General features: G+C 47.2%; 1 protein-coding gene and 1 long non-coding RNA gene across 3 annotated transcripts; both read left to right on the forward strand.

Moving 5' to 3' along the window:
* The first annotated feature begins 5353 nt into the window (after window positions 1–5353).
* On the forward strand, window positions 5354–11129 carry RpLP0 (ribosomal protein LP0). Of its 2 annotated transcripts, none has more exons than XM_037222966.1 (4): window positions 5354–5402; window positions 9344–9692; window positions 10078–10224; window positions 10537–11129. In XM_037222966.1, exons 2-4 carry the CDS (start codon window positions 9375–9377, stop codon window positions 11008–11010), a joined length of 939 nt encoding a protein of 312 aa, XP_037078861.1. In that variant the 5' UTR covers window positions 5354–5402; window positions 9344–9374; the 3' UTR covers window positions 11011–11129. The 2 variants fall into 2 exon arrangements, with proteins under 2 accessions (XP_037078861.1, XP_037078862.1); XM_037222967.1 differs by having other exon boundaries at window positions 5361–5385.
* Window positions 11130–11576: 447 nt separating this feature from the next.
* LOC119099875 (uncharacterized) lies at window positions 11577–15346 on the forward strand. Its single transcript, XR_005094428.1, has 6 exons — window positions 11577–12103; window positions 12277–12377; window positions 12631–12744; window positions 12960–13071; window positions 13240–13652; window positions 13821–15346. It is a non-coding gene; the product is annotated as an uncharacterized LOC119099875 (long non-coding RNA).
* Window positions 15347–15527: the final 181 nt, after the last annotated feature.

Consider the following 15527-nt stretch of genomic DNA (forward strand, 5'->3'; position numbering starts at 1 on the left):
ACGGCCTTCACAGATAGGTGAAGAACACAGGTACCTGCTACACTTAGATCTGCTGGGTACACGGGAAGGTACCCAGCCAGATCAGGGAATGGTTACCCATTTTCTAATAAATGGAATGAATGATTATAAGCACTCAAGGCGAGCTAACTACTTAAACAAAGATGATAACCACAGCAATAGCCAGAATGATACATCCGATAACAAAAATTTACCTTTCAACTGGATCACAATGTTATGTTGCCTTGTAGTCTAACGTACGTACCAGTCACCTCACAACGCCATGAGATCCGCATGTTATCTATTTCACAATGCCGTAGCACTTATTAAATCAACATATTCATCATTCGCCCGATGATGTGGCTGCAGCGAACCTATCGCCCAGCAAGAAATCCTCACGAGCCTTTCATGACGCCTGACTGGCTCCCAGGTACGCGTGTGAATTGGACCGAGACATGCCGACCGGATGGTTGCGAGGCTCCACAAGCGTCCTCCGAGAAAAATGTCTGGGATTTGCGCACACTTTGTCTGCGAACTGACGGTGAACACTTAACCAAATTATGAACAACTGCAATTCGGTGACCTGAGGTGAGTGGTCCTTCCGGAGCCTAAAGACAATCAGAACATCAAAACTGGAGATGAACAGCTTGTCGAATTTTAGGGACGTTGCTAATAATTGATTCACAGTCAGTAGGAGTAAAGAAAATGAAACCTGCCAATGTGTGCTCAGTCGGGTGCAGCTGACTGAACTAGTCACACTTTTAAAGTTCCATGTCATGTCATTGGGCTGAGGCTATATGGCGTCGCCTGCATCTCACTCTGGCAGGAAGGGCGGGCACCGCGGGGAATCGTACCCCGTACCTCTGGTTTCCCACATGAGCAGTGGTTAACGCAGACGCGTTATCCACTACGCTACCGGCACCCTTAAAGCTCCATGGCCCCACCGTGTTTACTTGAATATGTTCCATTTTTCCTGCATGCTACATGCCTTTAATTACACACTTGATACGCCTCGTGTGGCGCTGATCTGGTTTTGCGCTGTTGTCCGAGTGTTTTGCACTGTTCAGCCACGTTTCAAATTCTACAGACTGCAGCATGTTGGGTTATTTTCCCACGACGTCTTATTGGAACGTGAAAATGAGCTAGCCGTCTACGTTTAGAAAAACCCTTGAAGTAAACCGGCCTTCATTTCTATCTGAATGTTAAGTGGAACAGTGATGAAGACCTGACGATCCCAACCAACCGACTAAGCCAATCGCGGAAGTCATCGAAATGACCACTAAAACAACACTAGCCACGTCTGACATGCTTAACGCGAGTGCTGCGTGGCAGCCCGCACTCCGCCTTGCGGGTACGAGCCCGGGGCTTCTGTGGCAGCTTTTAACAGTTGCACATGTCAACTTACGCTCTTCAATCGACGTCCAACAACGTCTGAAGCCAAATACGATCAACCTTTCGTCGATTACCGAAACCTGATTCTGACAATCGACGCCCAACTAAATGATGATGATATCCAACAATGACATATTCGGCTGAGACGGAGCAAGGAAGCGCACAGCAATAGCTTTCATTATATATAATGGAACCTATTATATTCTAAAAGCCAGGGCTATAGCTTCCATTCAGTTGGTGGGGGGAGGGGGCCTTACACTAAATGTCGTTGAAGTGAAAGTTGGTCAAATTCGGAAACAAATAGACAAAGGAAACAACAACAAAAACAACAACAGACCCCCGCCCCCGCTTTCCTATTTTGCGAAGCTACGCCGCTGTGGTGTAGGCTTAACGACCGTCACACGCGAAGGATTCGCCACCAGATTACTCAAACGCCAGGTCTGGGACTGAGGGTCCCTTTAATAAGCAGACACAAGGTCGGGGCCCGCGATTTACATTGGCCGGAGCCTGTAAGTCAATGAGAGGCTTCCTGTGTCAGTCAGGGAAGCACGGTGCCTAACAAGTGTCCTGCATTGGCAAAAGCCTAGAGCAGCCCTAGGAGAGTTTTCGGAGGGGCCCGAACAATGGGCAGATGGACCTCTTTGAACTGACAATCCAGTGGGCCAAGTGGATCAAACGCCCGACTGGAGAGCACAAAACGCTGGCTGTAGGTCACATTAAGGGCTCCAGCCCGCAGAACCTGTCCCTCGAATGTCAGTCAGGTGGTCTCTTGCATCGATTGAGGACACTGTAGGACAATGCAGCCTCTATTTTGGCCAGAGACTACTAAGACCGAACAGTAGGCTTCATGTCGATCTGAGCCCCGCGATCTGCTTTGACTAGGATTCCCTGAAGCAAGGAGGGCCGCTGCGTAGGTCAGGAACCCACAGTGCCTAACAGAGGGTCCTGTCCCGGCAAGAGGCCCGAGTGGGTCTGGGCAACATTTGCTAAACAGGGACAGGGACGAGACCCCAAATGCCAGAGGCATCTTGCGTTGGTCAGGGACGTCTGACATTGACAGTGGAAACCAAAGTTTTTGATGAGACAATGAGACAATGGAAAACGCTTTGTTAGGCAGGAGCCCCAGCACCGATTGAAGGGCTCTATATCCCATTCCAGCCAGGGGTCCGTTATACCGAACTGGAGTCTCTGTGCCAGTTGTTTCACAGCTGCAGCGATAAGGGATCTTTTTGTATCAATGAAGGCTCTTGCGTCTATCCGTGGTCAAATGTCCAGGTAAAAGAGTCTAAAAAAATACATTGGTCGCCTCCAGGGAGGCGACCAATGTATCCTTCCAATCCTTCTAAGGGTTCCGTAACGACCACAGCATCCACGCCCTGTATCGCCAGCATGGCAGCCGGCAATCACCCCGCGCTTTAAAGGAATGACCTTTTAGCCCCTGACCGAAAAATATGTGACCCCGGGTGTCGTACACACCGGCCGCCTTGTACGGAAAGGGTACGGGGTTGTTGTGCGTATGGGCACTAACACTTGAGCGAGTATCTTAACAGCAAAGGTTTATTCGACAGTCACTGGAGCAGCGAGCGGCTCGATCGTCGCATGCACGTGTTGCGGCGTGAAAGAGGGAGTGGATGCTGGCAGAGCTTGTCTGTTGCCCTGACGAATAGCATATAAGACATTGTGAAACAATTCGCCAAATGAAAGGTCTCTACGAGATAGAACTATTTCTGCCGGTGTGAAGAAATCATTTAAACGGCAGGAAATGATTGTAGGTACAGCTGGCGGAGTTGCATAGTTGCGAGTTGCGAGTTGATACTGCATAGGGCACGGTGACATCTAGCGAATTGGACAGCAGGCGCATTTTCAGTGACGCCGCCTACGGTGGTGGCGCAGTCTGCGGAGATGCCGCCGCCTACAGGTGACACCGTCTACAAGGCTTCATTGGTGTTCAATGGGACGGGTCAAGATGGGTTCAAAGAGAAAGGGCCTACACAAACAAGGACGTCCACACTTCATCAGAATCAACATGTGAAACAAACTACATACAAGAGCATCGATGAGATGGTCGGTGTTGCGGTTTTTACCAAACCGAGGGGCGTTGGTCGCTGCAGCTGGCACTTGGCGGTGCGCGATTGGCGCGAAAAAACAACCGTCGTGAAAAACGGTCGTGAAAGTCTTTCAGAACCAATTCTTACCGTTTGAAGATCAGACTGGGTATTTACTTCACGTGCAGGATTTTGAGATCATCCTCTGAACAGGAAATCAGCCACAGCAACACACAAATAGAGATTTTACCTTTACTTGTCTTATTTCAGCATCAAATTCCAGGTGCGGTGCAACGGTTCGCATTGCTGCAAACGCTAATCCGCTCCCGGTATTAGTCTAAAAATGGCGCAGATAGAGAATACTTCCGAACTGCCTTCATAACACACGAATTGACATCTCATTTGCCAGATTAAGTTTGTTTTAGTTTCTTAAGTTTGAAGGTACTTCTTTCAGAAACGCCATCGCATCCGACCATTCGCCGGACGCCGCTTAGTGTTAGCCCCAGAGCCAGCGCCGCGCGGCCTACGAAGACTGCAACGCTGGGAGGCGGGATCTTGTGCTAAGATTTGTCGGCACACATGATAAAAACTATGCTGTGTTTTTCCACTTCCACTTCCAAAAACTTCCACTACTCGACTGTGAGCATAGAATGACAATTCCCGGATGAAAATGGTTAAGTCATATCAATACAAATTTATGGCCTCATTTCTAAGTACAGTCTATGTTCATTATCATTTGCGGACTTAAGTGTGGCTTCATAGTGTCCGTAAAACCAAACCAAAGTCCGTCACAGCCCTCAGCGTTACTGGCTAAGAAAGAGCCAGGTGAAAATGCATACGCCGATGGTTTTATTCTATGGAACTATTTAATGCTTAGCTCCTTTAGTTTGTCGACTTCTCCAGAATACAAACATAATTGTGTCTTTTGGTGCCTTTTGGGTTGTGTTGCAGTTCAGGAAGGTATATATTGAAACAAAACGAAGAAAATCGTGCCCCTTGAAATCAAGTTTTCGGGGGAATGGGAGTTACTTTTACCAGAAGGAGACCATTTGTTAACCACGTGCTCTTTCCCCGCCCTTACCAAGACTCTGATTGCTCCCCGGCGTAAGTGAGGTCATTGAGCTCACAGGTAGACTCAAAAGGGTCCTTATTAATCAGGGTACCATCCATTTTAGGCTGAAAAAGTGAGTATTTTGTGTGCCAACAAGGTGCCCCTCATCTTTTAGGTTCGGGACGGACCCATATCTGGGTATACTTAGAAATGGCCCACGTTAATTCTGAGATGTCGTCATTAATCAGACCAGGATTGTCAGTCGGATTAATCAATTAGGATTAAGATAAATCCTTATCATACTAGACGATTTTCTTCAGAGTTTAAGATGGGATTTTTCCGAACCAGACATGGGCCCTTCACACTTGCTTTAGTAACACAACAAGCAAGTACTACCACATTCCTGAGAATGGCTGGGTGGGGATGTGGCTTCAAGTTGTTTGTGTTCTGGGGCACCTGAAATTGTGGGGTGGAAAGATACTTTCGCCCCGGCCTCAAAGATGGAAAGACAATTTACCCTGCTGCCTCCCCCTCCCGCGGATAGGCTGTCATTGATGAATGTCAAATACATATAATTGTTTTTAAGTAGTATAAGAAATGTTGCTTTTACCACAAAGTAATTTAGTACCAAGGGAGGCTTTTGCCCCACCAAATAAGCTTCCAGATTTGTAATAGTGATGAAAGCAAACATATTGCCAATTGAATTGTTTTCTCCTGCATATATTGAAAGACTTAGGTTTGTATTCTTATATTTTTCACTTACTGAAAAAAAATTGAATAGTGTGCATATTGCAATTTGTGTATTTGAATTTGGGTTTTGCATAAATATCCTTTTTAGGTGCTGATTTTCACCTCCACTTGGGCAACTGTGACTTCCTCTTCCGTTCGCGTCGCCTGCTGGTGGGTGTGCGGTCCGGGTGCGTCCACGATTTGGGTGATAGGCGGATGTTTGTTTGGGTGTGGCTGCAATTTGTACATGAAAGAAACTGCACAATTGTCGTTGAGCTGTGTCTCTGCGGGATTTGTTTTGTGCTTTCCATTGGAGTGATACAGAACTGCGGGAACGAATGTGTGCATTCCCAGTGCGTTGCGTACACGTTACAAATAATACATATAATACAGTTACAGTATGATGCATATAGTACAGTTACAAATAATAGTACACAAATCATACGTTACGTCAATACCTTTGGCGCAGCTGTCACGACGTGGTTTGCATTTCGGTGCATATTGGCATGAACTTCCATGGCCTGGGGCTGTTGACACGATGCCGTTTCAGCGCACAGCTGAGGTCATTGTGATGTGACATGTTTTTTTTTGGCTGAGAAGTAAGTTTTTTCATTATTGCCTCTGATGGCTGTTAAAACCAGTCATGGTTTACATTGCTACGTCATGTTAAAGAAGAGCATTGTACATCAATCATCCTTTTTAAGGCAGAACATAATGTAATTAATTGTACAGCTGGTCATATAAGCCCTTCCTTGGAACTTACATAACTATGACAACAAACATCCAAGCAAGGCAAACTCAGCAACAGTGACCCTGGCACCTTTGCTGTGTGTGATTACAACATGACTTTGCATCAAGAACCATAAAAATGTATGAGACCAAGGTAACAAGAATCCAATGAAATGTCCCTTTGTGTATCCCAGCAGTCTTCCATACTATTTTGAGATTGGTTGACATGGTGGGGAAAATATGCTAGATTAGGTTAGGCTAGGCTAGGCTAGGCTAGGCTAGTTAAGGCCATGTTCTGGACTATTCTGGCCTGTCTGTTTCATAAGCTTACCTAAACACTAGGGAATATTTCACTTCATAATTGGTGCCAAATGACCTCTGCAGTTGGCATGCCCAAAAACACCAATCAACAACATTTCACTTCATTATCAGTTACCTTGACCCCTACATTTTTATGGCTCTTGATGAGCAGAAATGTCGTAGCCACACAATGATAGCAACGATAGGGCAGAAACAGTGCTGGGAAGTCAAGGCGGTGGGGTGTGTGATGCACTCAGGAGCTCGCAATCATGGCTATTAAAATTTGAAGGTAGGAGCATTAACCTACCTGTTTTATGATATTTACAATATGTTCCACCTTAAACACGACAAATGATTTACAAAGCTTCTTTCTAACATTATGTACCAGTGTTTACCTACACTTGGAAAACTTTCTATAATGGATTGTGTACATGCCTGGCTTATACATTTCAAAAAATTGCTGTTGTGCAACCATCTTATACATCCTCTAATATAGTGTTAGAAATACAAAAAAAATTCCTGGTAGCAGAGTACAAATTTTTGGTAGTGGAATGCAATATCTGGGTGCTGTGGGTCATTGAATTTTATTTAGGTTATCTTAGAGAGATGACAGTACGAAAGGTAGTAGTCAACAAAGGTGCCACGTCATACGCAGCTATTTATGTAAAAGCACCTTAATTGAAAGAAAATATCAGTATTAAACATGGCACAATATAACAATATGGTCTCAGACTCTGCACTATGAAATGCAGGGAAATATACATGGGGTTGCAATTTATGAGAGGCTGTGTGTATACACCCTCCAAAATGGTGGGTGGCTATGCGCAGGGCTTATACACTCTCCAACATGGAGAGTGGCTACAATATGCACAGCCAGAGAAAAATGGTACACAAAAAATTTAGGTGAACACAGTGATAGCCTAACTTATGTCCCACCACAATTATGCTACTCGCCCTCTACCATGGTCATGCTCCACCAGCTAACTGGTTTTAAAAACAGCTAAACAATCAAGCCCTCCACCTCCTGGACATCACACAGGGCCTGCATGACCCAGCCAAGTAGTAGAGACAGGCAGCACTCTAACCACTGTACCAAGCCAGTGCAAGTACAATGCCTGACAGACCCCAGGCCAGCCAAAAGGGATCGGAGTCGGTCGCTCTGCTGAATCTGGCAGGATAAGGCAATGTATTTATGGATTTTGATGGGCTTTAACCCACATCATTGCGAAATATAACTGTTGCAGTTCATGGATGTTTTTGTCCCTAATAAATCTTACTCCATAATTTGCGGAGCCAAAGTTATGGGTTCATGTTGCTATGGTGTCTGGTGTTAATGGGAGTGAGATGTCTGTTCCAAACAGTTAAATTCCATTCAACATTCCCACACTTTATTTGTCAGCATTCCCATACATGATTTATCATATACCTAGGTGGCAACACAGGCTGCTTGCTATTGGATATCTAAGTCTAGTAGGTGCAAGATTTGTGCTCTTGCTGATATAAATACATGGCTCATGATGGAAGCAGCAGGTCTCATGCTGTTGTACCTTCTGGTTCAATTTTGTCCTGAAACAGAGATAGAATGAGTTTTTCCAAAAGCTGTTTTTGTTGCATCATGATCAAGTACAAAATATATTTTACCTTGTCACAATCCTGGAGTACAAAATCTCCTGGTATATATTATACCAGGAAACATCAAGTTTTCCAACACTGCTCTACAGGCCAAAATTGGCCCTTCATAGTCTACTTTGTCAGCTACAGGCCAGTACAGGGTGTTGCTCCCAAGTCATTAATGGGCCTCCTACAGGTCTAAGTGTACTCTTAATATGCCAGAATGAGCTCTCAGAATGAATGAACAGGTCACAATGAACCTAAACAGGCCTACAGAATCTTCTGTAGTCTGGAATAGGCACTCCCAAGTGAGGAGGGGCCCTACACTCACCACTTCCTGCATCCCTGTTGCAGACATACTTTATTTAGACATAATCCTTTTGATCTTTCTAAAGAAGCATACAATCAGGTGTTGGAATGGCATGAATGCTGCATTACAATTGAGTGTGAAAATGAGGTCAGAAAGGGGTTCCAGCTGTTAAGCATGCCCCTCATGTCTGTTGTGACTAGGCACCTGGTTTTTGGCCACACATTGAGATGCATTACTTGCTGGAATCTTAAAAAGGAACATTTTGCTTCTGCAATGCATTTGTATGGATAGGTCGGTGCCATGTAAACAAATTGTACTCCTACTCAGCTTTATTGAACTGGATGAATGTTATGTATCCTTGACTATCCTTTACAGTTTTCATGGACTCATTACATGATACTTATGCACAATATTTGGCCATATGGGCAGCTTAGATGTTGATATTTATAATAATCTTGCACCCTGGCTTGGGACTACTAGGGGTCAAGGGACAACTGGTTGGCACCAGCCAATTGTGTGCCTGGCTGCTGGAAAGCCAAGATTCTTGTAGCATGAATATATATTTACATCCCATATACCCAACTGAATGATTTTTGGAATGCTGGAAATACAAACATTTCTTTGTTATATTGAGGGTAGGACATGATATGATCCTGTAAGGCCCCAACTGGGCGATTGGGAATCCTCCCATCGCCGAAGCCGCTTCCAGGAAGCCGCCCTTTGCAGGCTTCGGTTGGGTCACATATGCAACACACTCGTTTTACTTGACGCTTAGGGATGTGCCACGGTGTGACAGATGCGGGGACCGATTGTGTGTAGAACATGTCCTCGTCTCATGCCAACACCTTGAGATGGGGAGGCGACGGTTTTTCTTCCAGCGCCCTTTCATCGGTTACTTGGTCTAGACCCATGTGATGAACTTGGAGATGTACTCACATTTTTAGCACACATTGACTTTGACATTATTTTCACTCACCCCTCAGCGTAAGTGCGCCAGTGATACTACCTGTTATTAGTTGACAACACACTTATCGCATTGTCGCAGAGGTAGATAACCGTCATCGAGTGGGCGCAAAATGGCCCCGATGCCGACGCGCCCTTAAAAACCAAATTGCCACCATGAGCCTGTAAGGAAACTGAAATGCATGGAATTGTTTTTCACACTTCCTTCTTTTGCAGTCCTTAAAAGCACAATCCTTGAACCAGCAAGATGGTCAGGGAGGACAGGAGAAAATGGAAGGAGAACTACTTCAGCAAGCTGTCTGCTTGTCTGGATGAATACCCCAAGTGCTTCATTGTCGGTGCCGACAATGTCGGCTCGAAGCAGATGCAGCAGATCCGCATGGCACTCCGCGGGTCGGCCACGGTCGTCATGGGCAAGAACACCATGATGCGCAAGGTCATCAAGGGAAAGCTGGACTCCAACCCCCATCTGGAGAAGCTGTTGCCACACATTGTTGAAAATGTCGGCTTTGTCTTCACCCGTGAAGAGCTGGGTGATGTCCGCGACAAGCTGCTCAGCAATAAGGTGGGACACTGCACTGCATTTGCTGCACCTATGGAGCTGTTTTCCACTATCTCCATATTGTGGTGCAAAGTTAGATGAAGCCGATTGATGGCTGCTGCATTTGGTTGTCTGTGGATGAGTTGGTATTGCATAGATTGGGCATGGGCAATCTTGAAAAAGATCGGCAGTGATCAAATTGATGTAAATGTAGTCTCAGTCAGAATAGTTTTTCATCAATTGCGTTGTTCATGTTTACAGGGAGCCAATTTGAATGTGCATGTGTGTGTGCATTCTTACATATTTTAGCTACTTAAGACTTGTGTATGCACTCAAAATTGCATCAGGATTGCCTCATGCAACCTGAATGTAAAGTGTTGTCAGTTACAAAACCGTGCCCTGATTCCAGGTGAAAGCCCCAGCCCGTGTGGGAGCTATCGCCCCTCTGAACGTGGTGGTGCCAGCCCAGAACACCGGTCTTGGACCCGAGAAGACTGCTTTCTTCCAGGCCCTCTCTATTGCCACCAAGATCTCCAAGGGAACCATTGAAATTATCGTGAGTGGCCAATTGTGTGACACTACTCAAATACTGAGTATTTGTTTTGGTCAACAGCTGAAATTAAACTGAAGAATTTCTTGTTATCTCAATGCAGGGGTATTTGCAGCACTATTTTCCCTGTTTGTAAGCATTTGAGAATTATGTCAGAAGTTCACTGAATTTTCATCCATTTTACCTGAGAATTGCATTCAAAGGCTTGAAGAAGATTGTTTTCATTAGTTCTAGCTTTCCACTCAATATTAGGGAATGAGAGGGCACAGCTTGCTGTGCAGTGTGGTTAAATCTTTGTGTGCCTCATTTTTTTTCCAGAATGATGTGAACCTGATCATGGAGGGGGACAAGGTTGGCAGCTCGGAGGCCACGCTGCTAAACATGCTGGGCATCTCTCCGTTCTCGTATGGTCTGGTCGTCAAGAAGGTGTACGACTCGGGCACCGTGTTCGACCCCAGGGTCCTGGACCTGACCACGGACGACATCGTGGCCTCGTTCCTCAGCGGCGTCCGCAACGTCGCTGCCGTGTCCATCTCGATTGGCGTGCCCACCGCCGCCTCTGTGCCGCACTCCATCATCAACGGCTTCAAGAACCTGCTGGCAGTGGCTGCCGAGACGGACATCACCTTCAAGGAGGCGGAGGAGGTCAAGGCCTACCTGGCCGACCCGTCCAAGTTCGCGGCCGTTGCTGCTGCCCCGGTGGCGGAGGCTGCCCCCGCTGCCGCGGCCGCCCCGGCGAAGGAGGAGTCCGACGAGTCGGATGATAACCTGGGCTTCAGCCTGTTCGACTAGAGCCCTGCGCGTGACGACATTGTCGGCACCCGATGTCATTACTTGGGACGGGGTCTTCAGCCGCATATCTGGTGACCGTACCGGCCGCGGCCTAGATCCCAATATATTGGCATCGTCCAGTTGTGTGTTTTCATTGTGATCAGTGGCATGAAGGAGTACGGGGTGTCAGCACAGACAGGCGTGAACTGCTGAGGGTGAGTTTTCTGAGCATGGTGCACCTTGTTAGTGTTTGCAATGTGTCCCTGATGAGTGTCAAATTGTGTGACCCATATTTTTGACCAGTATTCGAGCATCTGGCTCTTTGTTGTATTGCTGGGTGCTTTGTATCTGGCATGCAAGTTTGTGGCAAGCTTTGGTCATTGTTTGCTGTAAATTGGCTCAATACTTAGTGGAACATTTGGAAGGTGGGTAGTGTTGCTGTCATTCATAGGACAATCCACCTATGCACAGGTTTCATTTTTCAGGAAGCCAACATCGAGAGAACTGAATGAAGCCTGATGCTGTCTGCATCCTCAGTTTCTCACATGGAGGGGATCATTCACCAATGGCACGGTGAGCTGTGTGACTGATATGTGATGTCTCTTGTTGACATGGCATTGTACTGCCAGCTTGTGTGGCAAATCTTGTCATTTGCAGAGGCTTGGGATTTGTGCAGGAGCCAAAAAGGCTGATATCACTGTGTGCATGCAGCTATAGATCACTGGTCACTGGACCACTTGTCTGATGTGGCACGGCATGTGCCACCCCTGCATTTCCTGTGTTTGGTCATTGAACATACCCATGCTCTGCTATTGAATGCCTGTTGGCATACAGTAAGTTTGTGGCATGGCTGACAAGTTTGGCCCATGCATCATGAGCCATTGGGCACTCCCAAAAGTGAATCAGGATGTTTGAGTGTAGGGTTACAATGTCAAATATGTTTCACAGTTTTAGTTGCCATTCACTGCAGCTGTTCCTGCCATGCATGTCTGCATTACTGTCTGCTGATCGCAGGTCGGGCACGTAACCTCCGCTGCTGTCACCACGGAATGGAGGCAGTGCTGCATGTGGATCATCCCAAGTCACATCAGTCTCTGAATGATTGCAAACTCAGGTATGATGGTCTGTTTTGTATATCTATCTGTGTAATGACCATCACATATGATGATATTGTTAATTGGATGACATCTGTGATTATACCACTGTTTCCCTTGGCTGTCTGAGCATGTCCTAAGCAGAGCTTATTTGTAGCACTGGTGCAAACTAATTGAAGTCTGGTTTCCCCAGGCCTCTACTCGCTATTCGGTCCTCCAGATGTCTTCATTATATCATCATTGGTGCATATGTCAACATTCTGCATTTGACCAAGTTGGGGAAATTTTCCACTTGTAAGTAAATGAGTGGTTACACTGTCTTGCTCAGTATTCAGCCATGATGAGTTTGAGTTGTTTGAGTGGGTGTGTCATGCACCCATTTGAAAAACCATTTGTTTGCCCTGAAGGTAATTGATATTGTTTGCATAATGGGTGGGCTATGGTTATTGCTGCTGGTGCTCACACTGTTGCCCATTGCATAGGCCTTGTGTGCGTTTGCTGGCCCCAGTTCACCTCATGTTTGGTTTAGTGACAGCCATGATTGCAGACAGGAGTTGCTTCTCCATTGCCTGCCCTGGTCAGTCAGAATGTTGAGGACATATCAGTGATCCCAAGTCACCAGTCTGCAGGGAGGCACCACTGAGGAAACCACCATCTTGTGGTGAGAGGAGCTTGTTTTTCTACAATGAGTGTGTGATTAAGTTATGATGAACTTTGGCCATTTGCTGAGGTTGGGAGCTCACAACAGAGCCAGAAATGGCTGAACCCACTGTTGTGCCCACTGTTGTAGATCATTGGTTGATGTCTGAATGGATGTGGCATGCACCTCTGGCTGCTCCTCATGCTGTGTCCTTGATCCATTCACTTCACTCACAGGTGGGATGCCCGCCCATCTGATTCTGCGTTCGGCACCGTTGCTCGGCTAGCCAGAACAATTGAAACGTCATTGACCCAAGTGTCAATTCACTTGGTCAGGACCGCATGAGAGGTAACTGTGGCTAGAGCGCTTGGTGATCATGGTCCTCGCATGTGATGATACTGTTTAATGTATGATCTTGGTGATTATACCATTGTTTCCCTTGGCTGTCTGAGCAATGCTGTGAGCAGGGGCTATTTGAAGCAACAGCACAAGCTAATTAGCATCGTGTATCTCCAGGTTGATGTATGTATGCCACCCGTGGCACTTGTGGCACTGCAGCACCGGTCTGCTTGGAGCAAGTTTATGAAACCGCCATGTTGTGGTAAGAGGAATATGTGATCACTACATTGTGTGTGATAATTAACTATGATGAATTTTAGCTATATGCCGAGGTTGGGAGCTCACAACAGAGCCAGAAATGGCTGAACCCACTGTTGTGCCCACTGTTGTAGATCATTGGTTGATGTCTGAATGGATGTGGCATGCACCTCTGGCTGCTCCTCATGCTGTGTCCTTGATCCATTCACTTCACTCGCAGGTGGGATGCCCGCCCATCTGATTCTGCGTTCGGCACCGTTGCTCGGCTAGCCAGAACAATTGAAACGTCATTGACCCAAGTGTCAATTCACTTGGTCAGGACCGCATGAGAGGTAAGTGTGGCTAGAGCACTTGGTGATCATGGTCCTCGCATGTGATGATACTGTTTAATGTATGATCTTGGTGATTATACCATTGTTTCCCTTGGCTGTCTGAGCAATGCTGTGAGCAATGGCTATTTGAAGCAGCGGCACAAGCTAATTGGCATCGTGTATCTCCAGGTTGATGTATGTATACCACCCGTGGCACTTGCGGCACTGCAGCACCAGTCTGCTTGGAGCAAGTTTATGAAACCGCCTTGTTGTGGTAAGAGGAATATGTGATCACTACATTGTGTGTGATAATTAACTATGATGAATTTTAGCTATATGCCGAGGTTGGGAGCTCACAACAGAGCCAGAAATGGCTGAACCCACTGTTGTGCCCACTGTTGTAGATCACTGGCTGCCGTCTGACATCTGGTTGTAGTCGCCGATGTGGTCGGTCTTGTGCTGTGTCGTGACCTTCGGCTGTTTCGCACAGGTATGCTGTGCGCCGCCTCTGCTCGGTCGCTTGCAGCCGCTGGCGGGACTCGGCCGAGCGATGCTCGACTTCCAGGCTACCCAGCCGTCTCCGAGGACCGACACCGGGCGTGCGTCCGGGTCTGCTCCTCACGACGGCTGGTCACCTGAGTCGGCGCCGCACAGCCGTGTTGTGATTGGCTGCGCTGGGACGCGTCTGAGGTCGTACTCGCTGCTGTCATTAATGGACCCGATATGTTAGTTCGATTTTGTTTCCGAAGTTGCTGGATGCAGCGTTGGAATTGTGTCCTGTACCGTATCGCTGTACATTAGCCTTTCGATATTCTTGCGCCCGGGATGGTTCGGCACCCAGTCGGTTTGTGGCTTGAGACGTTTGTCCATCACCAACCATGTTTTTATATTAACCAGACTTCTGGAGAGATCATGTCATTTGAAGAAGGTAGTGTGTCTTTCCAAAAACACTTGCTAGCGTTTACATCGGCAGTGCGTCGGCCACACATTTGAATAGGGAAGGTAGCGTACCGCCAAATCTGGGAGGAAAACACCGTTGTCACAAAACAATAAAAGGGAACAGCACCGTTAACTGTGACTCCAACACGGAACATCCAACATTCATCGACTGACACTGTCCTTCGGCAATCGCATGTAGTCTACGGTGAAATGTATGAAACTATGTAGTGCGGAATTTCGCGGCGCTTCTGCGCGAGGCCCACCAGGTGAGCCAGTGTGCAGTCCACAGGCATGCCAAAGATGGATTTCAGACTGAGGCTGCTTCAGGCTATGGACCTCGGGCTTTTTGTGCCACCGCCTCGACAGGTGGTGGCGACACGTCATCACGGTGCGGTGGAGCTGGTGTCGGGGGAGGAGGGGAGAGACGTGGGGATTGGCTGGGCTGGATCGGCCTGTCGTGTGGTCGTGCCAAGCCTCCTAACGCGCTCGACGTCCACGGTTACGTGGCCACGAAGTGGTCCCGTCCCCACAGGCAGCCGATGGTCGATCCTGACTATCGGCCCGGGGAAGGAGACGGTCCGGAGGCTCGGCGGATGTGTCGGCTCGCCTGAGCCAGGCTGGAGGTGCTACGTCGGCCTGGGTTCCCACGGAGATGTTAATTTTCCATTGAAGTGGGGAGTGTGTGATTAAGACCTAATAGGAGAACGCGTCTATTGTTATCCGCTAGCTGAGAGCTGGAGTTATGTTGATGGTTGAATAAATGCCGGAATGCGCTGGTGGATGTTTGTGGATCCGGTGCCCTGTAAATGGGTGTGTTGATGCAGGCTGCGAGAATTCTGGTGACATCGAACGGTGTTCGGAAAACTCAGAGCCGGCTGTGTTGTGTGTCACTGGACGGTGCCACGAAAGCACCGCTAATGTGTAGGGATATCAATTACTTTTTGAATCCAGATAGCG

The sequence above is a fragment of the Pollicipes pollicipes genome, unplaced genomic scaffold (genome assembly GCF_011947565.3).
Source record: "Pollicipes pollicipes isolate AB1234 unplaced genomic scaffold, Ppol_2.1 Scaffold_4881;HRSCAF=5763_pilon_pilon_pilon, whole genome shotgun sequence".
NCBI classification, from domain to species: domain Eukaryota; kingdom Metazoa; phylum Arthropoda; class Thecostraca; order Pollicipedomorpha; family Pollicipedidae; genus Pollicipes; species Pollicipes pollicipes.